This window comes from Channa argus, chromosome 15, assembly GCF_033026475.1.
Source record: "Channa argus isolate prfri chromosome 15, Channa argus male v1.0, whole genome shotgun sequence".
Classification (NCBI taxonomy): Eukaryota; Metazoa; Chordata; class Actinopteri; order Anabantiformes; family Channidae; genus Channa; species Channa argus.
In genome coordinates, this window is record NC_090211.1 from 8,944,212 (window position 1) to 8,968,401 (window position 24,190).

The 24,190-nt window shown below is 38.7% G+C and overlaps 3 protein-coding genes across 5 annotated transcripts in view; all 3 read right to left on the bottom strand.

Annotated features, from left to right (window-relative positions):
• Positions 1-420: 420 nt before the first annotated feature.
• On the bottom strand, positions 421-15,950 carry kcnh4a (potassium voltage-gated channel, subfamily H (eag-related), member 4a). Of its 3 annotated transcripts, none has more exons than XM_067477981.1 (16): positions 15,387-15,950; positions 10,752-10,985; positions 10,204-10,350; positions 9,937-10,070; positions 8,087-8,339; positions 6,619-6,776; positions 5,876-6,083; positions 5,527-5,721; positions 5,244-5,443; positions 4,189-4,438; positions 3,868-4,082; positions 3,656-3,694; positions 3,136-3,503; positions 2,972-3,051; positions 2,801-2,868; positions 421-2,486 (listed from the first exon to the last, which is right to left on the bottom strand). In XM_067477981.1, exons 1-16 carry the CDS (start codon positions 15,460-15,462, stop codon positions 1,578-1,580), a joined length of 3,534 nt encoding a protein of 1,177 aa, XP_067334082.1. In that variant the 5' UTR covers positions 15,463-15,950; the 3' UTR covers positions 421-1,577. The 3 variants fall into 3 exon arrangements, with proteins under 3 accessions (XP_067334082.1, XP_067334083.1, XP_067334084.1); XM_067477982.1 differs by having other exon boundaries at positions 10,219-10,350; positions 15,387-15,948; XM_067477983.1 differs by lacking the exon at positions 15,387-15,950 and having other exon boundaries at positions 10,204-10,615; positions 10,752-10,884.
• A 741-nt stretch (positions 15,951-16,691) lies between these two features.
• Positions 16,692-20,119, bottom strand: hcrt (hypocretin (orexin) neuropeptide precursor). The gene is made up of 2 exons (XM_067477519.1): positions 19,089-20,119; positions 16,692-17,876 (listed from the first exon to the last, which is right to left on the bottom strand). The coding sequence occupies exons 1-2, from the start codon at positions 19,170-19,172 to the stop codon at positions 17,511-17,513; spliced, it is 450 nt and encodes a 149-aa protein (XP_067333620.1). The 5' UTR covers positions 19,173-20,119; the 3' UTR covers positions 16,692-17,510.
• Positions 20,120-20,263: 144 nt separating this feature from the next.
• LOC137100084 (uncharacterized) overlaps positions 20,264-24,190 on the bottom strand; it is an 84,620-nt gene continuing 80,693 nt past the window's right edge. Inside the window, 1 exon segment of the mRNA XM_067477715.1 lies at positions 20,264-22,121. Within this exon segment, the coding sequence (XP_067333816.1) occupies positions 21,681-22,121 (441 nt within the window). The 3' untranslated portion in view covers positions 20,264-21,680.

The following is a 24,190-nucleotide window of genomic DNA, read 5'->3' on the forward strand; positions in this document are numbered from 1 at the left end:
GTAGGGAATCACAGAACAGAGAAAGATATACATGGCAGAAGTCTAACAAAGAACTCTGCGAACTGCTAAATGAAGCCTAGTAAAATATGCAAGAAGGTTACTTCAAGACAATCTCCCCCTAAAAAAAAAATTTAAACATTATGAACATATTTCCTGGTTATGTCTTAATAAAAGACCCAGGAATAAGTATAGATTGTCATTGCAACCTTGCAAAAACACCAAAGCTGTTGGTGGCCTAGGACCCATTATTTGTTACCAACCAGATTCTGCAGTTAAGTTTTATTAGGTATTCCTGGACTTGAAAGTCATCTTGTTTTGATTTTATTCACTTTGTTCAGTGAATATAGTTTCACATACAATTGCCTGTTTTGTGCAGTTGGACTACAGTACTGATAAAGAACCAGGGAAAGGACAATAAAATAAATAAGAAATATATAAGTCACTTTAATTAATGTATGTTAGAAAAAACTCCAAACAATAAAAACAAAACAATGCAACCATGCTAAAACATTTGCACTGGCAAAATGACACAAGGAAGCATGCAGCCTAAAAATAACATGTAAATGATTATAGTACAGAGCTGCATTTGTCATCATCTTTCTAATGAACATTATTCAGTTGTGTTAACCCTCTTTGAATGAGGAGAAGGATTGAAGCATTATGTGGTCCTATTTTTGGGATAGGGATAGGCATAATGTGTTTAAAAAAAGTATCTTATTTCTTGTTTCCAACTTCTTATAGAGGCAACTTAAATACAGCAAAATATTCTTTTAAAAAAAATATCATTTTTAAAATTCAAATTCATTTTGAAACTTGAAAAGCAAATGTCTGATATTGCTCATATAGAGATTATATATATGCATTATTATGAATATTAAAATAAAAAAATATGAAACCTATATAAATAATCAAAATAAAATCACTGCAAAATGTGTAGTACAAACTGTTAAATTACACATTAACTAACTGCACAGTTGGACTGTAGATTTGCACATTTATCTTAGTAGTAGTATGTGTTCCTGTTCTTCACTGATGTGTGTGATTGATCAGCTTTACATTTTGTTGTAACCTCCTGTCCCCACTGAGTGGTGCTGCATACCTGTATCTCTTAGGTGTCATGTCATACCCCTGGTCACACTGTGCTGGTATAATTGTTGTAATGACAGCAGTTGCGTGTTATCAGCAATGAACCTTGACAAAGTGTCTTGCAGTGTACTTAATTACAAAAAATACACACATTCTAATTAAATGCTAGAGTCTGTTTATAGGTTTATAAAGCACTAACTCTTTTGTGGTCATTATGGATGAATAGGTAGTTGCAAAAGTCACAAGTTATAATATAAAAACATGATAATGACCCTACACAGAAAGTTGTATTTAGCTGCGGCAGTAGGGTTTCAGTATTTTTGCAAAGGTCAATTTGTCAAAAGGAAAGCTTGTACTGAGTATTTACAGTTACAATGATTGTCAGACATTTCCACAACAAGATGCTGATGCCTTCAGTGTGGGTTTTGTATTCCTTCCATGTCCAGGAGAGGTGATTGTCCCTTTCTGGATTGAGTACTGCTGCTTGCAACTTAAGATTCAATGTTGTCTGCCTCCTCTTGAGACAATGAAGCTCCACAGTCTCTGTCCATTACCTGTCCCAGCAGGGAATATGCAAGGTCCTGTGTGTGATGGACAGGGCTGGATCCTACAAGGTTAGTTTGTCTGGGGCCAGTGACAGAGCTCTGGTGCCCTGGGATGTGTCCTGTGCATATTGAAGTGTGGACCATTGAAGGGGTGAGTGAGCTGAAGGCAGTGTGATACTGTGGCTGGCCAGTCGGAGTAACGGAAGAATGGAATGGGTCCCGGGACTTTGTCTGATTATGTGTGGCAACAAGGTTAGTTTGAACACTCAGAGCTGGATAGGAGTACATAGAATTAGCTTGGGAATACAAAGGATGAGAGCTGCTCCTTGTGGGTGTGTGGGAATTGCAGGCCAACTGTGGAGCCGGACAAATCACTGGAAAGCTACTAAAGGCAGAACTGAGGCCCAGAACTGATGCCCCTCTTTGGCCATGAGAGTGAGACATATAAGGAGAGTTTGTATTATTTACTGATGTTTGAAAAGGACAGCACTGGCTTTGTAGCCGGTGAGCTGCGGCACCTTCTCTATCAGCGCAGCACAGCAATAAACAGGGTGACACAGGGCTTGAGGAGTGAAGCAAGGTGGAACTCCTACCCTGAAAGGGGATTTCACTGCAGCCCCACACATTTTTAGCAGGGTGGCTAATTGTTTCATGGCCAGTGGGTGTATTTAAAGGGGAAGTAGCTTGGCAATCACTGGAAGCAGTCACACTAGAACTGGGAACCATCTGTATGCCAAAAGAATATGTGGAGACAGGAGAGGAATAATGGAGCATGGCTATATGAGACTGTAGGAAGTGCATCATGTCATGTAGCTCCTTGGCAAGATTGGATACCTTTTGGTTCAAGTTGTTGACCTAAAAAAATAAAGGAAAAAATGGTTAGGGGAAGTGCCTGTTAGTTAATTATCCTTGTATACACTGACAGCTAAAGTGATCAAAGATGCATGTAAAAGAAAAAGGACTGGCCCTGTCCAAAGAACGTAATCCATGCACTTAAATATGTCAAGAAATTGGCCTTGTTAATACTGCATGTGCTCCACATTCAGGGAACAGCAAATACACTAAGGCTGATAATAAGATGTTTTACTCACACCCAGCATACAGTAAACAAGCTGAAATTAATTAATTTTCGTCATCAAAAATGCTTATTGCTCCTGTAATGACCATACCTCTTTGTTTAGTTTACCAATGTTCTGTCTCACTTCCTCTGTCTCCTGAAGCAGGTTTGCATTCACCTCTGGAAAATACACATGAATATATATATATATATATATTAGAGTTAAGTTAGTTGCTAAAAATATCTTTGCTACCAAGATTCAATATCCACTTATCCACTTTACCTGCTACATTAGTAATTTCCTCACTTTGCTCTAAATTGAACTGAAATGCATCACCATTGTCTTCAATTCCATCAACGAACCTATCGGAGGCATAAACCGGTGTTATGTTATTTTAAAAAGATGGAAACTAATTATAGAATAATAAAGCAGGATGAATATGTTACCTGGGGCTAAGGTTCAATGGACTAACACAAGGCACAGATGGCATGAGAAGCTTAGCAGGTTGATGGTTCAAGCCTGTGTCAGTCTTATGATTGGGCAAAGGAGATGGAGAGAATTCTTTATTGGTGAAAGACTGAGGAGAGATGCTGCGTCCTCTACTGCCCCGAGAAGGAGACTGACAGAGGTGTAGTGTGTTGATGTGGCTGAGGTCATCCCCCAACAGGGTGCTGAGGCGGTGTTGATGAAGAGGCCTGGACACTCCTTGTATCAGAGGCACTCTTCTCTGCTGTGAGTGTCTCATCTTTTCTCCGTGTTCTGTGTCATCTGCCTCTGAGATAAAGGGTAACGTACGGTCCACGGAAAAATGACTCTAAGCAGAAAACAGTTGGAAGAAAGTTACTAGTTTTTTTGGGAAATATAATCATCATATAACTATAGAATTATGGCTGAAGCGTAATCTAAAAGTAAGAACACGTTTGCTGTCTTTCATGTGAAGAAATTACCTTAGTAAAAGGCACATACCTGACACCTACTAGTAGCCCATGAAAATGCTTTTACTCCCTGAAGGAAAAAAAAGAAAAAAAAAAGAAATTAAAAAGTGATTACACATTTTATATTTTAAAGAAAAGATATGTATCTGTTAATGGAGAGGATAAAGAATTGAATGACTGCTACAATGACATTTCAGTTAAACAATGTTTTCCACTGCCTAAAACTGATTGTGAGTGTCTTACATCAGATTCACTTCCCTCCCTCAAGTTGTAGGTCAGGTTGTGGTGGATGTCAGAGCTAAACCGGCTGCCATACTCCGGGTACAGGCCAAGTACCTCCCTCAAAGCCCTAACACTGATGTACTGCAAGTCACAGTAGGTCAGCGCCTTCACATCTGCATTGGTCTTGATCACCTCATTTCTTTCAGGAAAATCTGCCCCAATAAGGTCACCTTTGCCTGTAGGGATTGTGAGTTGAACAGAAGGGTTACAAATAGCTGAAGCACAGCTGAAGAATGCAAAGTGAGTAAGACGGAAAATGTTTTACACTTGGTGCACCCTGACCCAGGATTGCTAGGACCATGCCATCTTTCAGAACCTCCAGGGAACCCGAGCAGACAAAATAGTTGGCTTGTAAGGCATCTCCGTGGCGGATGAGGTATTCTCCTGGTGCACAGAAGGAAGTCTTGATGTGCAGGGAAAGGGAGCGCAGGCAACCTCTGCTGGCTCGCTCAAATACAGGGAGTTGCAGGATGTCTTTGTTTAGGTGCATGGCAATGTCAGCTCGTAATTCATCTGGGAAGTCATGCAGCAACTAAGAAGACAGTAAAATGAAGCATTTATTTACCATTGCACTGCATTTGACAGGTTCTGCTACAGGATTTATCGAAGATTTAACATTGAATCCAGTGGAGTCAAACATACTAACATATCATAACATATTGTCTAATGAAAGACATGGCTGAAAGTCTGTTGTAGACACCAGCCAATGAATTAACACCATATTTACAGCTTAATGCAAATCATACTTTCAGCACATAATGTTGGTTGTTCAGAGGCCCCCTGTCAGGCACAGAGTGTTGTTTTAAAGGTATACTGCATGCACTCACATTAAAAACATGTGAGGTGTTAAATCCAGGGAATTCTCTGAAACTAGTAGCTGCGTGTTAACTTCAGTGAAAAGTGAATTAATTATGTACAGATAGTGTTAGCCAGGGTGTTAATGAGTATTCTCTCTATTTCAAATGCTAACCTTGTAATTACAGGGAACTCCCCTTAGATGGGTTCTGGCATTGTTACTGAAGTTCTAGTTGCAACCAAGTAGTGTCTACTTAAGGAAATGGAATAAGGCTCTAGAGAATCTGAGGCGACCTATTTTAAAGATGACATTTCTGAATCTAGACTCTAGTGCCCACACAAAATGTACTTTTTCTCAAGTTGATAGACTTTACTGTAGCCCACACAGTCAGTAATTCACATACCGTTAAGCTTTAAAATAGAAAAATTAAGTTGCAAAACGTAATAATAATATATAGACCATAGATAATATATTAAGATGTGGAAAGCAAATGTTACCTTGAACAAATGAGCCAAAAGCTAATTTTGGATGCTTCACCCACCTCATTGGCGTTGATGCCATTGTTGACTGACCAGGTGGCCTGAAAGTACTCCAGCATCCTCTGCTTTAGTTGCTGAGGTAGCCGATGCACACGGATAAAGTCCTTAAGATCCTTCATTTTGGTGTGATAGAGCGAGCGTCGTGAGTACATGCGTTGGATTATAGCTGTTACGTTGCCAAACACCACTGCATGCATCAGGGCTGGAGGTGAGAGAGAAAGTAATATTATGATATTCTCACATTTGTCATAACTCGAGATTTTCAGCCATCAACAATAAACTCACCACCCATGAGCATGATACAGATGGAAAAGATTTTCTCTGCATCTGTGTTGGCACACACATTGCCAAATCCCACACTGGTAAGGCTACTGAGGGTGAAGTAGAGAGAAGCGATATAGGCGCTTGGCATGGAGGGACCACCCATGGTGCTGTTGATGTACGGTGTCTCCAGACGCTTCCCCAACTCCTGAAGCCAGCCTGGTGGGTAAGATTAAAAAACGGTTGCTTAAGTTGGAGTGAGAGCTAGATATTGAAATAATAATGAAGCATTAAAAAATGTAATGAGGAAGAATATAATAGTCTTTATTCAGGAATGTGGGACCTGTTAAACAAACAAGTACAATGTGCTCACCTATGTCCCAAGTAACAGGATCACTGCTTTCTATCTCCCTGCGTCCAATGACATACCAGACACAAGCCATCCAGTGAGCCAACAGTGCAAACACAGACATGAGCAGGGTCAGGACCACAGCGCTGTACTGGGAGTAACGATCCACTTTTTGTAACAGGCGCAGCAGACGCAGCAGACGGACCGTCTTCAACAAATGTACCAGCGAGGTCTGGACAAGGAGAACATACTAGCTTGATCATTTTTGTGTCCTTTGTGTCACTTCTTTTACACCTATAATCTACACACGTAGTTTAGTTCCAATCTTGTTCTTGTAGATCGATTTATTTCTATAATCTATGTGCCATCCTTCCTCTGCTCTAAGCTTGTCTTTAAAAGTCTAAATTTCAAAGCATTTACTGAATATTTATTATTTCTATTAGACAATTTAAACTTTAACTTTAATTTAGTCCGTTTCAGCTAAACCAAACTTCCAGTATATGAAATTTCTGTGTGTGTCAGCTCAGGCCTGAGGAGAAGCAAATCTAATTTATGAGAAGTACTAGTGTTTATCTTGAGGGTAAAAACTAAAGTGAGTGGAAAAACAAAAATGCTCAGTATTTTATTGCCATTCCACTGCTTTGGGGAATAACAGTATTAAACATTAGTAGCTACTCTTAAAGTTGGTGCATTAAAGAGTAAGGAAGATAGAAAACCTTGGAGAATACTAAAGTTAAAAATACTAAAGTTAAAAATGATAATCTTACCACCGTGATGTTGAAAGTGTAGAGAAGGTCAAAGGGCAAAGCTGCAATCAGATCCACAAAGAACCATGTGGTGCAGTAATGGAGGTAGATGGATCGGGCATCATACACTACCTGACCTGACTGACTCACATAGGTGGTACGAAAATTCAGGATGATATCTAAAAAGAAGCATTGAAAACAGATACACAGCACAAAAAAGACTATTTTCATGGTGGCCAAAGTGGGAGTTTACTGATACCATACCTCAGGTACACACAAAAATAGTTTCTGAGTAACTTACACAGGCACATTTTAAATGCGTTATCAAAACAAAGTGCCCAGGACACTCACTTGATGGACCCTACATTTTATCAGCTTGTACCAAAAGACATTTACATCCATCTCTTGAAATTTACTGGTCAGACAAGACTGAACCCATTTAATGTCTGCTGCAACAAAGTTTTGTGGTCTGCAGTGCTCCTTTGATGTGTTTGAACATCAAACAAGGACCATACCACAGAACATGCCCGTGTCTACCTCCTGACTGTAACTGAAAATAGAATGCTGACAATATTTACTTGTGCAAAATAATATCAGCAGTATTTATTAATAACATGTCTCTGTAAGCATGAATTGTGCTTGGAAGTACATGTTTTAGACTTTTTACTTGCACCTGATATGTTCTTCTCTTCATTTGTGCAGCCAAGCTGAATGGAGAGTGTTTATGAATTTGATGAACTTGGTCAGGGATGAGCATTATACACTTAATAGTAATCCACTGTAAATGTCGTAACTAAGACTTGCAACAAAATGATTTACTTTCACAATATAGAAAATAGAGTTGGAGCATGTGATACTAGGTCAGTTCATTTTGAGGATATAATATCACTATCTGTTCCAGGAAAAACTGGATGTGAAAGAGGAAGTCAGAGAGCTCACTGACAGATGTGCTATCACACTTCCTTTTGAGAAAAAGTGGGACAAAGTGATAAAAATCTAATTATGATTTGTAACCTAGGGCAACAGAGAGACTCTGAGTGGGTGCTGGAAGGTAGGAGGTTTATTCATGTGTTAGCCATCACCAAGGAAACTACTGCAGCTGCACTAGGAAATTTAGTTGTTCTTCTAACTCTCTAAATGCTCTAAAGTAAACTGAACATTCTTATCTTTTCATAATGCTGCTTAGGATCACTGAAATAAAAATCTGCTGGAGAGCAGCATGCTCACCTTGATGTGAGCTCCTCACTTGCTACAGATCCAGCTGAAAACCATGAAATATTAGGGAATGTTTTTTTCTTTTCACGTTTCCATTTTTGCACAGACTACTGGACATTTATTTATCTGTAGATGGATAAATAAAAAAATCTCTATCTTAATGTTTTTTTCAGATAGTATTCATAGTAAATCTTAATTTTATCAGGGGCAGCTGGAGCTCAGTTAGTAGAAATAAACGTAATCCTTATTTTGATAAAATATAAATATATCGTACCAAGTATGAAGAGCATCTCCACTGCTATGTCACTGCCCATAGTGGTTCGGCTGACAAGTAAGCGATGGCCACTGTCCTCGTCATGATTGACAAAGCAGACGTCATACGGTACAGTAACAGCCACGTAGAAGGTTGCCAGTAGAATTAACCAGTCCCACAAGGCTTTGGAGATGCTGTAGTGTAGCAGGATGAAACGTGACTTCTTCACAGCTGCCACCTTGTACTCAGGCAGAGATGGTTTCTGGAAAACACTCTGAATGACAGGGCTTAATTTAAATCCCATGAATGAATCACAAGACATTCAGTAGCGCCCCCCGGAAAGTTTTCATAGGGGTGGCCAAAGTGAAGATCAGTCCTCCTGTGATAAGTCAGATTCAGTTCAGCCCGTGGCTGTGCATTGCATGCCCCTTGACTCTTTTTCAATAAAAAGACAGTATGCATCCAATACATTTACCTCAGTTTCAGAAACACACAAACATTTCAGAAAAACACTTATTAAAACACTAATTATTTTCAATACAGTAATAGTTAGTAACAGGTAATAGTAGCTGCATTGTAGCTGTTTCCACATTTCGGCTGAACAAAAAAATGTAAAAAAACAGAAGTGAATAATCCATTATTAAAAACTTCAAAAACAGGATGTTGTCAAAACCAAAATAAAAATTAAAAACATTCTTAAATTATACATTTAAGAATTCTACAGCTTAATTTGCTTGTTGCTGTGTCTTTTGGCAAAAACATCCATATATTGAGCCAGCAACTCACTCTGCAGAGGTGTATATTTGTTTACTTTATTTACTAATCATTTTTTAAATGTATTCACTGGGTTTTGCTATAATGTCTTGATTGAAGATGACTTTATGGTTTGTATGAACTGAATATGACAAAAAGTAAAGTAGTAAAGGGGGGGAGCTTCTCTGGGAGGCCATCAATTTTCCAGGGGTGACCATAATCCCCCCATCAGACACACACAAACACACATCCCTGTTGCATTGAAGACATTTAACTCTGAATGGTGAATGTCACAAGATTTATATTTGCTCTGCTCTCACTGCAACCTGGTGAGAGAAGAATTGACACAGTTGGAGGTAGGAACTGCGTGTGATAAAATGAAAGCAAAATTCACAGCGGAAAAAGAACAATAATTTTGCTAAATGAAATCTGAGGCAATGTTTGAATACAGTAATTACCTCACCATGAAACACAGAGGGGAGTTGCTAAACCTGCCAATGATCATCCATCTTCACTACGTCCATCATCATCATCATCATCATAACATTTTAAATAAACTCTTATGAATGCATTCATTCCTGGAAGCTTGTTGACTGAACAAATGAAAATGGTCACAGGTGTAGATGAGAACTTACGGTACATTTTGTAATCCTTGATCAAGAGTTTGCATATCTGCTGACAGTAACTGGGAGAAATGCTATAAAAATAGCATTTAGTAATATAATAATAGTATGCTGCTATTCTGATTATATGAACAAATAATAAACACATAAAGTCCTGCTGGAAGTGCAGTGTAGCTGTACAATAACTGTTTTAGTAACTCATAAAGTGGGGGATCCAACTGAAGTAGGAGCAGCCTAGATTGCATTTTGCCTCCCCATAGATTTGTTCCTGGCATTTTGTAAAAAACCTGGAATTGTTGTTTGTTAAATAAAGTAAGAGTAAAAAGTTCAAATGCTGTTTGTACATGATAAATGACAGAAGTATTTACTTAGGAAGAGAACATGTTTTCTGTCTTAAAAAGAGTAGTTGAATATTACTCAGTAAAAATAAATAAGTAAATATAGAGAAAAGTGTATATGGTTGCAATGGTTTGTAAGTTGGGGGTTCGTACTTACACTGGTCAGTCTCCCCTTGCCCCTCTTGGTGAACAGGTTGGTCAGGTGGTGCAGAATAGTCCTCCCCCTCTCTCGAGCTTGGAAAAAGTGGGGTTGGTTGCATTTCCTGCGCTGGTGAGCAGTTTCTGACATAACTGTGAGAAAAATCACAGTGCTGAACAAATGTAAAGTGTACTATATTCCATGTATCTTAAAATTATATAAACAAATGAGGCAGTATGACATATTGGAGATGAAACAGTCTAAATTAAAGTGTTGGAAACACACTTAGCCAGGTCTCACCGTCCCCTTGGGCGTAGGGATGACTTTTTCCGTATGATTCACTGACGTCTTTGAAGGATAGCAAGAACAGCACCACTTCACCTTTCTCATTTTTAATTGGCACAACATTCAGGAGGCACCAAAATGGATTTCCTGAGGATATTAAAAATGTTATTACACTGAGATTACCGAACAATAAGGCCATATAGTTTACGCCCCGGAATATAATTGGATTTCTATTAACATTGGAATAGGAGGGTTTTTTTCTTGTGTGTTGGCGAACCTCACCTCATCCAACCTCATCTCACCTCATCTCACCTTATCTCAGCTCATCTCACCTCATCTCACCTCATCTCACCTTACCTCACGTCACCTCATTCCCTATTGTGTTTTCTGGAATTCCTTTTCTCATATATAACTGTGTTTTCACCATAAAATAAAGACAAGAAAAAGGTTTACTAAGAACCTAATGAGTAACTGGCATGTGTACAAATACTTTTTTGCAAATGAGCCCTTGGCCAGCTCAACATCTATATGAGCAAGTAAATTTTCACCATTTTTCCTATAGAAGCAGACTTCTCCCTGGAACTCCTGCTGGCCCTCCAGAGCTTTGTCTACCTGTTGGATCACACTTTCATTGGTCTCGGCTCCATGGAGAAAGCTGCAGGTACAAGTTTTCTGCATCACCTCAGTCCGAAAAAAGCCAGTCAACTCACAAAACCCATCAGAGCAGTATACGATGTGGTAGCCATAGCGACCCTGAGCATTTCCTAAGAGGAAGTTACTGTCTAGGGGAAACAAAAATAAACCAAGGTTAGAGTTAAATCAAATATGCGACTTTGGGGAATAGAAAGAAGTTATTAACAACTTGGCAATGAGCTATTTACTGTAACATGTGTAACATGCATGCATAACATCACAACCAGCTTACTACAGATTTAATTAATTTGTTGATATAGCAACAGTAAAAAAGACTTTTATTCTGAGTCATTCTGTTTGATTTGAGCTCAAATCCCTAAAACAGTCCAGCTCAGTGTATTGACAGAAGGCTTTGAAGTATGTGGGTGGTTTATTAAGTTGTATGAAGGATGCAGGACCCCCAGTTGGCTCAACGGGGGACCAATGCCTCAGTGAGGCTCTGAACCTTAATTAGCATGTGGAACATGTTTTTTATCCTGCCAACAGTTGTGCAATGGACTTGGAATATTTAAACAAATTAATTTCTTGCATTATTTCTATTATACGGATAATTGTTATGTTATCATCGCCCCTCTGAGCAGTTTGTAGAAACACAGCAAATGCTCAGCAAAATGTGATGTATTGTATGCAGAGGTGGTAGAAGTACACAAATTAAAAGTGCAATAAGAGGCCAGAAAAAATGCTCCACTTAGAAAATCACTTCAAATGTTTACTCAAGTCAAAGTACTAAGTAGATTATCCACATTTTAGAAATAAAAAAAAGTTCAAAATTTAATGTACTCCACTAAGTATAAAAATACAGATACATGTACAAGATGTACAACATGTACAGCAAAACATGTAAAATAATTATTTTCAAGACAAACAAAAAACCCAAACTTGTATATCTTTTTATTATATTTTATAAGAAGACCTTTGGTCACAGGCTGAGCTTTAACAGAGCTGGTGTGTGTGTTTTGTTGCGCTGGGTCATTTTAGCTGTTTTCCCCCCAGTCCAGATTGGGGTTAGCTGACTTCTAGCTAATAAGGTTGTCATGAACAGAAGACATAATGTTGAACTTTCCTTTGTGCCTAGATACAATTGTTCAGCACAAATGTGAAGGTAGCTCTTCTGCTTTCTTAATTTATTAATATAATGAGTGAGAATAAGCACTAATCCCATTCCCACATCACAGGATATAAAATATGTGGCACAAAAAAACATTTACTTTAATTTATAACACAGATTAATAGTTAAACTAAAACTACTTTAATAATTGTCAATTACATAATTTGATACTATTTTGCTGGAGAAAATGGTGGCAAATCAATTCAGAAGTTTAAAAAAAAAACTGACTCCTGGAACATTGGAAAGTGACTTTAGTGTGGGCGGTGAAGCAGAAACACTAAAGTCTGCAACGAATTGTATGTTTCTTATGCCATAAAACAGACAATCATCAAATACTAACAACAGGCTTCCATGTGGACAGAAATATTACACCTCAAAAATTGCTCAGTGAAGCATGGCTCCGTAATAAGAAGATAAAGGCACAAAAGATTAACAAAGATTCATAGTCTCTGCCCAAGGACATTTGAAAAGAGCTTCCCAGTGTAGCTTTGTGGGAGACAGTGTTTTCTGCGGAAGTCATCTGCTGAAATATGGCAAATGCAACTGGGAAAAAACAACTGCCTTCATTCCCATTTTACCAGGCTGTTTTTTTTTTTCAAATAAATAAACTGAGGGGGTGTTAACAAAATGTTTGTTCCAGAGGTGAAAACACGCAATTAGTGATGTGCGCAAGTATTCTTCCTGATACTTTATGTGTGCAGTTAACCTCACAACAAACTAAATTAAGATCTTACCTCACTTGCGTTGCCATAGCAATTTGTGCAGAGAAAAACTAAAACATATGGCACTGAGACACTGTGTCATCAGTAACACAGACGTATCCAGTAAAAGTAATGATCTATTAACCTCAATCTAATTCCTGTTTGAAGCATTTACTTGATTTTACAGACTTTGATTGCTTAAGAGCTTAAAACATGAATTTTAATAGATCCCTGTCTCAGCTGTAACCTTCATGTAACAAAAGCATATCTTCCCTTGCCACCCACTGTCAGGCTTTTTCTCTAAACTCTAACTCTTTAATCCTCTCCCTTAGCTGGTTGACTTACCAAACCTAGCCTATCTTTGATTTGTGCTTAAATTCATGAGCTTCAAAAAGGTGTGTATTGTTAATTATATAAAGCAATCCTACATCTCTTAGTCAGCAGACAGTTTTTCTTGTTACATTGTCACTTCATTTGGGTATTTGCCCAATGCATTTGCTTTTTCTTCGTTAAATTGCCATCACTCAAAGACTGTGATTGTCATCACTAATTATCCATGAGAGCACTTGTGAGGAGGAGAAAGATGCAATGCAATTCAAACACCTACTTAGGTATTTATCAGAAGAGGCGCTTGGAGGCATAACAAAAGGCTACAGACATTTGTGCCAGGTATTGTACAGTTATATCAATAAATCAATTTAAAATCTAGACCTGTGCAGTTCGTGGTAATTGGTCATCTTCTATTGGATTTTTATCCAGAAGGCTTTACAATGTTGCTTCTCATTCACAAACACACACTCGCACCAATGACAGCAGCTGCCATGCAAGGTGCTCATTTGACCCATCAGGACCAACTTAGAGTTCAGTGTCTTGGCCAAGGACACTAAGGACACCTAAGGCTATGTGTTAAATGTCCTTAACACCGGAGGCATAGGAAGTCACACCACAGAACCCGTTGTCCCTGGAAAACTGCCTAAATAAGTGACCTACAGCCTCCTCATACTTAACAAAGCACAAATATTGAATTAGCTTTTGTAATAGTTATATAATGTAAACCATCAAGTAAATTCAATGTTTAGCTCACACTGAGTTACCTTTAGGAGGTGGATTGATCAGACAAAACAAGCAATTTCTTTCTGCTTTGCTCTTGTGAGTTGGCGCCTTCACCTCCCACTCAGCTACTGGGTCAGTCCTCCCCCTTGCACCTCTCATGCAGAGGTACTGTGGCACCTAAGACTGAGAAAACGTCTGTTGCTTTGCACTGTGTGGATGTGCAAGTCTATGTGTGAGTGGGTGGGTGTAAAAGTAAGTGAAAGACAATGGGTGAAGGATTTGTGTGTGCATGTGAGTGTAACAGGGAGACAGTGCCACAGATAATCACAATGAATTTGTTAAGTTGTAAAGAACCTGGACAGTCTGACCCATACAAACTATTTCACACCAGTCATCTTGTTCTAGAAAGAGCTTTCTAGTGCTGATGACTTGCTTCTGAGGTGTGGACTAGTAGGGTAAAAACACAGCGTGGACCAACAAAGCAATTCTCCAAACAGTGGGTGAACTGCACTGTCTAAACAGGCAAAGAATCATCCACAGTCAAACCAGGGGTTGGAGTTTATTAATATATTGTACATAGTGTGCTATGCAGAAACCCATGTGGCATAAAACATTGCATAAATCAGTATTATTGGTCTAATTATTCCAAGTTCTGTAACCGCTAATAAAAAATACTCACAAGGACACAGTTTCTGCAAATAACTTTTAATTTAATTGATTTAAGTGTTTTATTACATGTTTTTTTACATGTACTTGAATCATATACAGTAGGTTAATTATCAAATGAACCTAAATGTGTTCAAACAGACCTTATCCTAACTGAGACACTTTTTGTCCGCATCCAATGCCAGTTATCTAATTTAAGTACACTCTCCTTTTCTTGTACTTCTCCACATATCATTACACTGTATGCACTTGAAGGTTAATGTTGTATATGTGAAAAGCGTGCTAAACAGACTGACATCTCTGGAAGATGTGTGAATAAGAGATTATGTATTTTGCATCTATTAACTGGAGGAAAGGTGACACCTATGTAGCCTTGACAATGAAGAATTTAATTTTTCATTTATTTTCATTTATTACTTTGCTTTAAAGAAAGATGTTGACTTAATAATGCACAAGCCCTAACAGGGGACTCAACAAGTGGCTCTTAATTTTTAATACAATATATCATCTTAGACTGAACTGCCCTTCTCCATTTATGGTTTAGCTTTACTGTCATAACTTGCAGTCTTATAATTGTCTCTCGATTGCAGGACACATTTGTCAGCAGCAGTGTTTTTCACTGGCAATCATATTCCTAAACTAGGTTACAAAATGCCACAGGCTAAAATTTTAAAAGCTAGGCTTAGATTGTAGAGTTGCATTTTTAAAACAGAGACACAAATATTTTCAGGCATCTCAATTTGAATATATGATTATACGGTGAGAATCTGCAGACGCAACTAGTCAGAAGACAGACACAACCATATAATACATTCAGAATGATTTTTTGTGTGACCCATAAAACTGTATCTAACCTGGAAAATTGCAAAGAATTCCAAAACAGTACATGCAAATCAAGTATTGTTTTTATGAACATGAACTATTATACAGAGAATAATAGAAATATTGTATAATATACTTACGAGTTCCATCAAAATGGTTTGCAATGGTATCCAGAAAGGTGTTTTGTGGAGCAAGGAGGCCCTTCATCACAGGCATGTTGTGCTAATAAAAGGTTGCAGAGTCTCAGACAGCAGTTTAGTCAGCATTCCCTAAAGAGGAACTGAAAGAGAACCTTGGTGTCCCTCCTTGGGCTTCCTTGTAACTCTTACACTAGGTTCTACTGGAGTGTAAGTTGTTTCTGTTAAATGCTGCGGACAGAAAACCGAACGATTTGCATTACACAGAAATCGCATTTGTTCTTCAGAAGAGAGCTCAGAGATGTTGTAGTTCTTTATAGATTCTCTCCCAGCATAGAGCTAGGAGCTGTCAAGTTCAGTTGCGCATCCCTCTGCACTCAGCACAGCCTCTGTATCACATTGAAGCCTCAGCCTCTCTTCAGTCCGTCGAACTCCACTCACTATGGTTCCTGCCATCTCTACGTCCCCTGCTTCTCTCTCATCCTCCCCCCGTATCTCATACGAAAGCCTGAACCATCCCCTTTTGCACGCACTATGAATTTCTTAGTTATCTCTTTCACCTTCTCTCACCTTCTCTCTGTTTCTCTGAACCAGCATCCTCCTACTTCTCAATCCCTGCACATTTCACCACCTTCCTTAATAGGTGCAGCATCATAACTGTGACTATAGGACAAAACAATAATACAATTTTCTTTTTTTTAGTGGCTCAAGGAAACTACGTTATTGTTGTGTGTTAAGACACAGATATACAGTATGTCTTTGCTACCTATACATGGACATAAACAATAACCTGCACACATAGTTGCTGTTACCCATGAATGACCATGATGATGGCATTTATAAATGATGACAAGCTGTCATTCTTTGCATCCCAATTATCAGATCCCTCCAGCTTCTTCTATGAGTGAGTGAAATGTTACACAATCACATGTAATCTGTGGCCTGATATTTCAGGATAAGGTTGAAGCCTTAAATATTAATTTTAGCTTAAATGATAAAGGGATTTTTCTGTGGCTAGTTAACAAAAAGCTAAAAAAAATAAATAAATACTATTTTGGTTAAATATTTCTCTATGCAGGAGTAATTTTGTTAGATTTAAACTACTCTCCTAGTTGCTTTAGGAGAGTGGTAGACGCAGCTTGAGTCAGATGTATTTATTATGTTACTGAGCAGCAGCTGTTCTTAAATGTGTCCATCATTTCTGTTACTCTGTAATGTGTCAAATTAGCATGTTAGTTTCAGGTACCCAACTGAGAATCCAATTGGACAGTCATCTAACACAGTGTGCTTTTCCATAATTTTGTATTTACTGCAGTTATAAACACAATTAAGGTAAAATGCATCTTGACAAAGAGAAGGCAAATCAATAACAAAACACCAAAAGTAAGTTGCAAACATGTATTGTGTATACAGCTAGCAAGTGATAAAATGAACTCATTACATCCAATATTTTCATAATTAATAGGATTTCTAAACACATAATTGTAATATTGATTGGTTTCAATTCTAATAAAATAGTAACTTTACTTTCTTTTGAAAAGGGAAAGTAAAGCTTTGGAAAAAATGTTAAATAAATAAATAAATTAATGGAAATACAATATCAAAAAAACCTTTTTCAAACTGTGCTGATAGTATTGTTGTGCAGAGGACCACATAGATTTTACTGCAACAACGTAAATTACAGCAGAACAAGAATTTAAATACATAACATGCCTAAGGCATCCTAAAGGATAGATACATCCATTTCACTATATTCTCTTTCAATTTATCAGCACCATCTTGTGGTCCATTTTATTTCCACACTGATAGGCTCCTTGGTATATTCTGCATCAAACTCTAAATCTATCATCTGTGTATGTGTGTGTATATATATATATATGTGTGTGTGTGTGTGTGTGTGTGTGTGTGTGTGTGTGTGTGTGTATATATATATATATATATATATATATATATATATATATATATATATATATATGTAGCTTTGTGTTTTTAATAATGCATCTATGTACAATACTACACATTACATCAAATAGTGCAATTAAAAGAAAAACACACAACTGACTACACACGAGCAAACTTAAGTTTATACATTTGATGTAGTTTCCAGTCTATCATAAGCATTTAGCTTCAATAAGGCAGAGGTGTAGTGATGACAGATCCTGACTGAGCCATCCAGTCCATGTACAGCTCTCCAGCCCTCTCTTTAGTCCGCTTCCCCATAGTTAAGATCCCTGCTGCTTGGTTCCTGGACCCATGGAGGAGTTGTTGGAGTCGGCTCTGCAAGCGGTGCTCGTCTTCCCTCCTCTTACCTAGAGTGAGGATTCCCGCAGCTGCATCTCCTGTGACTGGTCCCACATTGCCCTTACTGCCAGATCGACACAACAACACATAAAGGCGACAGGAGCTTGATGGCTGTCTGCAGCACTCAGACATATTGTGAGCATCACAAGTAAGCTGAGACAGCAGCGCAATCAGGACCAGCAACAGGACTTTCTGTTGGGTGAAAGGAATTAGATTATGCACAAACCATTTAATACAGTAATATACAGAATTAAAGAAAAACAAAAAGTATTTTTCAACAATATTTTTTATTACTTTTTAGATGGTATTTGGATGCTGGGTTTAAAGTGTTGCAAAAAAGTAGATTAAGGCTGTTTAAACAAAAAATGTCACTAAATGGGCGACTGTGCCGCACGAAGGTAGAGCGGTTGTCCACCAATCTCACAGTTTTTGGTTCAATTCCCGGCTCCTCCGGTCACATGTCGAAGTGTCCTTGAGCAAGACACAGAACCCCAACTTAGTAGCTCCCAGTGAGGGTTAGCCCCAATTGGTGTGTGTGTGTGTGTGTGTGTGTGTGTGTGTGTGATTATGAGTGTTTTGAGTGCCAATAGGTAGAAAAGTGCTATATAAGTGCAGCACATTTACCATTTACCATTTAAATAAGATGATACTGATTATTTCCTTAACCTCTAGTCAAGAATATATAGATTATCCCATCACCAAAGAATGGGTTACACAATAAAAACCTTGATCCATCCAACAATTCATCATCTATACTTGCTCATCTCTCATATGTCAGGAAGATGGAGCCAATCTCAACTGACAGAGAACAAGAGCTAAGGCACAATATAGACAGCCAGTCATGCCAGTTGTCAGTTAACATTGACCGCATGAGTTAAAAAGAGGGGGGAAAGCCAGATTACCTAGAGAAAAGCAACAATATACAGTCATGAGGGCTTAACCTTAGGAACTTTACATACAGTCACATGCTGTATATAGTGATGTAACATGAAAAAAGATATTCTAGTCAGACAGAATGCAGAAAGTTGGTTTAGCTAATAGAACAGAGCATCACCAATAGCTTAAAGCGGCTGTGGTGCTGTTGTTTATTAAATGTACCGCTCTTCAAAGTGTCTTAGGGAAAGTTATTTCGGATAAATGTGTCAGCCAAATACCTAAAATGTAAATCTACGACACAGTTAAGTTCTAAATTGAATAGACATAGCATATTTTTGTACACAGGGTACCATTCTGTCTACATTCTGGATTATAGAAATATAGTAAAACAAGACCAGTAAAGCACTTAAAAACACTTAATACAGCCAAAAGGACTAAATAACATTTAAAAAATGATGTGTCATTAAACAAATTGTTTAATTTAATTTACAAAAAATATCCGATGCTGATCAATTTCCATTGCCTTACCCTGTTAGATGTGTTCATCCTAGCCACTTTCTGGAGGTTGGTGGAGAACCATGTCATCTTTGGGTCTGTTGGAAGGGGAGTCATCTGATATTCTTATCTCTCTAGGGTTCTTCTTTTATATTTTTCGGTGTTGTCTCAGCCATGTGTTGACGTCATTGAGGCCAACCAAAAGCATGTCACAAAGCCCAGTGTTGCTCTTTTGAGGGTTTGCTGTCATTAATTAGTCTCCTGAGGCAGATCATCTCCAAGGCACTTCTCTGGATAGTTGATGGACTACAGGTATGTCTTTGTGACAGCATGCACAAGGTTTGTTAAGACATACCATTACAATTAGTGGTGAGGGACAGATCATAATCAACATGTCCAGTGAGCTCTAAAATAGAATACAAATATTAAAAAAAATCCTTGATGCCCTTTTTTCAGTTCTACAGACCTTATTCAAACTGTCATGCTAATGAGGTTCTTTCATATCTATTGTGTCTTACTGATACATCACTAAAGGTTTTTGTGCTTTGTTTGTCTCTACGCAAGGTAGTCATCAGTAGCAATGAGTCAATAGGCTCACAGTCATGAAAGTGAATCAAACTTTAATCCAAAAGTGAGAGGCACGTTGCAGTATCCTTTTGGGAGGCCTCAGTTACACCGTTGAATGCACATAATGTGGACTATTAACCATCAACTCATAAGTAAATTATAATAGAACAGTAAAAATCAAGTGAAAGCAGTTATTGACTTTCAGATTGTTTTATCTTTTCATCCTCTCAGATGATTACTTAATATTTGTGGCAATCTTACAGGAAGCAACCATAAATCAACTAATTCATAAAAAATAAAAGGACTGAATCTTGTTTACTGAGAAGGTCATTTTTGATCATATGACTTAACAGTGCATCAGAGGCAATCAATAAAACCTTCTAAAAGCTTCATTGATTGCATTACATTCACTCTGCTAGAGTTGACTGTTGTGACAAAAAAAAGACAACATTTTACTCAAATTCAATTTCTTAACCGTACACAGCTACAACATTTCTTTCTTCTTTTTTTTTTTTAGCAAATATATGTTCTGATTAATACATAGTTCAAATTCAACAGCCATATTTAGCATCCCTGTGTCTGCATTTGCACATATTCCCATTTGGAAGTCATTAAAGTACAATGAATGAGAAGAGACTAGATAAACAACAAAGCCAGTTTTAATGGGCCACTTAAAGGAGCTCTTACAGAATCCACACTCACTTTGCAGTGAAACACATGTGAGGTTATTGTTTGACCCTCGTGTTGTGGTGCTAACCCGTAATCTCTCGTTCCAGTCCCAGACGCACTGGTTGTCCTGATCTGCACCACAGAACAGCAGGTGTCAAATCACTGTATATGTGGAAGTAATGTTAAAAAATAATCAGAATATCAATAGAACTAACAACAATAATTATAATATCAATCATTAATATCTGCGTCTGCAAGAATTATCATAGCAATATATGTTCCCTTCATACATTTTACATAAAGTTTACATTTATAATCACTTCATTTTGTGTTTTTATTGACAGCAGTATTGTGTCCCTGTTGACCTCTAACAGATAGGGTCAAGTATTCCAGTTGTAATTGGCTGGTTAGCTCTGCCACTGAAAGACGTAGACTAGCTCCACCCTGGGGAGCAAAACACCAGCTTATGTGTCCTACAAACACACACACATACACACATACACAGACTCTGGGGGGTGGGGGGGAACACAAGGAGACCCTGTGGGAAGAATCCAGGAATGCTGAAAAACATAAATCCATAGCAATGACACTGGGCATGCCTGGGTCATGATGCAGGTTGCCACCAGCGAAGGATGCAAGTAGCTCTACATCTCCCTGGTTTGTGCTGAAATGTTCATTTGTGATTCCTACACAGTTTTGCCTAGATGAGCTCCTGTATTTCATGCAGTTAAAATGACAATGGCATCCTTTTCATTGAAAGGAGTGAGGGGGTCACACTTAGCTTTATGTCAAAGACAGAGGAGGAGTGTGAGCATGAGGAAGTAAAAACTCAAAAACATGCCAAGGAGCTTCTAGAAACGAAAAGGCAAATTTGTGGCTACTAAGGCCAATGTGAGGTAAAGCCTGTACCCACAGAGCTAGAGTACATAGTGGAGAGGCATGTAACTAGCACTGCCCAGAGAGAGATGGGAATGCCTAACTTTCTTATCCAACTACTAAGCACATCTGTTATGCAGAAATACATAACGGAAATTTCTTATGAGCTGTTACTCTGTTTGGCTTTTCAGAGAGAAAACAGAAGAGACCAAAACCTACTGTCTCGATTGAGAAAACTAAACACAGTTTTTCCAGTTTTTCATCCCGTTTAGACACTGAATTTTGGATTCTGTCATTTCTCTGGCCAATTTGAACTTCCTCTTAGACTTGTGTCTCACTTCTGACACGAGGAGCCTTCTTCACCATCATCTCTTTGACTCGTTCCATGATTTCCTCTGTTTCCCGCTCATTACTAGCTTCCTGCTTTTCTAGTACATCCTTCTGTTTCTCCGTCCTTATCTCATTCTCTCTGTCTCTCTTTGGGTAGGTTTCTCTGTGGGCACAGGCTGTGTGTCAGCATGATCCCACAGGATCATCAGAGGCCATCTCTTTCTCAGGGATGGCGTCGAGAGCTCCTGCTGCTCTCTGCTGCTGGCTCTGGAATTGAAGTTGAGGCTGGGGCAAGGGTGGTGGTTGAGGATAGGCCGGCGGTTTCAAAACAGTTTGAACCAGGGGGAGAGTGGGTAACTGGAGATGTGACTGGGGAAGGGAATGGAGATAAGCCTGATGTGTGATCTGGGGTTGGGGCGGAGTTTGGGATTGGTGCAGTGGCTGTGTTTGGGGCTTCGCCTGAGACTGTTGCTGTATCTGGACCTGCTGTGGCTGGTGGTGAGGATGGTGCTGTGGGGAAACTGCTCCATTTTTACTGAGGCCGCAGGACTGAGCTGCACAGTGAATCTGACGCAGAGTGTCCAGTGCCTCATTCTTGGCGTGCTTCAGCAGGTCTGCCTGGCCCTGTGATGGAGATAGAAAGGGAAAGAAGGAGACAGCAAAGAGACAACATTGTCAACGACTATAATCCTATTAGATTTGCAGAAGATGTCTCTGATATCCATTTCCATAGAGCTGTTTTATGTTACAGTTAGATTATAATCATCTAGCTCTGTGCTACATTTGTGAAAAAATATTTTAATCTCAAAACAACTTTTAAAAAACAGGTAATGTAAAGGTAAAAACAGGTAATGTAAGGGTTCTACAGAAATAATGTTTCTCGGTGTATTAATTCTTAGAATGCAGAAGGGGGCAGTACAAAGCTGCCAAGGATGCCTTTGCTGGTTCATTTCAACTTGCAAATAGGCCAGGCATCCTGCTTTAAAGCTTTCTGAGGTCAACCTGGTACAAAGCCATGGTTTTCTACATTTAAAGCCAAACATAGGTTGTCACTACAAAAGTGTGCGACTGTGGTGCAGGAAGGTAGAGTGGTTGTCCACCAATCTCACAGTTGTTGGTTCAATCCCCAGCTCCTCTGGTCACATGTCACAGTGTCCTTGAGCAAGACACTAAACCCCAACTTAGTTGCTCCCCCATCAGTGTGTGTGATTATGAGTGCAAATTGGTGAATGAGAAGCAGTGTAAAGTGCTTTGAATGCCAATAGGTAGAAAAGCACTATATAAGTGCAGACCATTTACAATTTAAAGTCAGATCTTGAGAACCCTTTTGTAAAAGTGTGCCTTCTTCTTAACAAAAGAAGGTTCCTGAAGCTCTTCGAAAAACATTTGTTTTACGCTCACCAGGTGTGAAGGGGTTGTAAAGGGTTTTAAAGAGTATGGACTCCACCAGTCAGGCAAATGGAGAACACACCATTCAAGATTCAACACCACTGTTTCCCTCCCCAGTAGTGGTTGACCAACTCACACCAGGAGCAAGTCATGTACAGTTGGGTGAAAAAGTTTGCAACACTTTACACTGAAATGGGAAAAACAGTAAAACTAACAGTTCTTTTTAAATAAACATGATATTTAGGCAGATCATATTTATGCAGAGATGGCTTTGCTATGAATTGCTGCTATATAAATAAAGTTGAATTGAAATAGAGAAAAATTCTAAACTTTCAGGCACCACTGTTGGTGTCTCTGCCATGTGGAAAATCGTTATTTCTGTGATGCTTATATAATTAGAGCTGAAAAATGAAAAGCTGACCACATGCTTTTACAAACTTCATTTTAAATGTAAGTATTTAAATTGTAAAGTCCCCCTCAGGCCTCTCAGTCTTACAACATTCCTCTGTCTTACATTGTTCCTGCACACAAAGTTTCTTTATACCTTCATTCCTCTAGCATCTGTACACAAACAAGCTGAAAGCAGTTGCCCCATCATCTGAGGATGTACACATTTTACCTTCTGCCCACTGAACTTCACTCTGGACTCAATTTGACCTGCTGAGACAGATTGTTCGACTGGCAGCCCTGTGAGGAGGCACAGAATGACCTGTTCTGCCCCAGAGTTAAATGTAAATGGTAAGAAGGATAAACACCTCGAAGCCACAACAGTCTGACGTATTGCAGATTGAGTAGAGGTGTTGCCCTGCACAAAATGCCCCATGTTCTATTCTCAACTGATGTTTATACGTGCAGTATTAACATCACAAAAGGCAATTCTACCTTAGCAACTACCATGCATACCACAAGCATGAATAAGTCATATGTTAAAAAAAAAAAAAGATATTATGTAAGCCGTGACTCACCAGGCATAAAATAAGACAGCAAGAAGCTTTTCCTGTGCAGCCAAAGACAAATCATGATGGCAGTGTTATTCGGGTGCTTTTCCCCCTAAAGCTGGCCTAAAGCTATCCACAGGGGGCAAAGCCCAAACAAGGGCAGCCACCAAATCCTCCCCACTATATACTCTTATTGAATTGTAGCCTATAATCTCCTCCTTGTTTATCAGAATCTTTCCATCCCTTTGAAAAAAAATTGAACATTCAGTTTTCTGACATGAATATATTATTTTAAGGGTGGAGCTGTAGACAAAGTTAGATGCACAGTAACCGGGAACCATGAGCTACAGTCTAGCTCATTGTTCT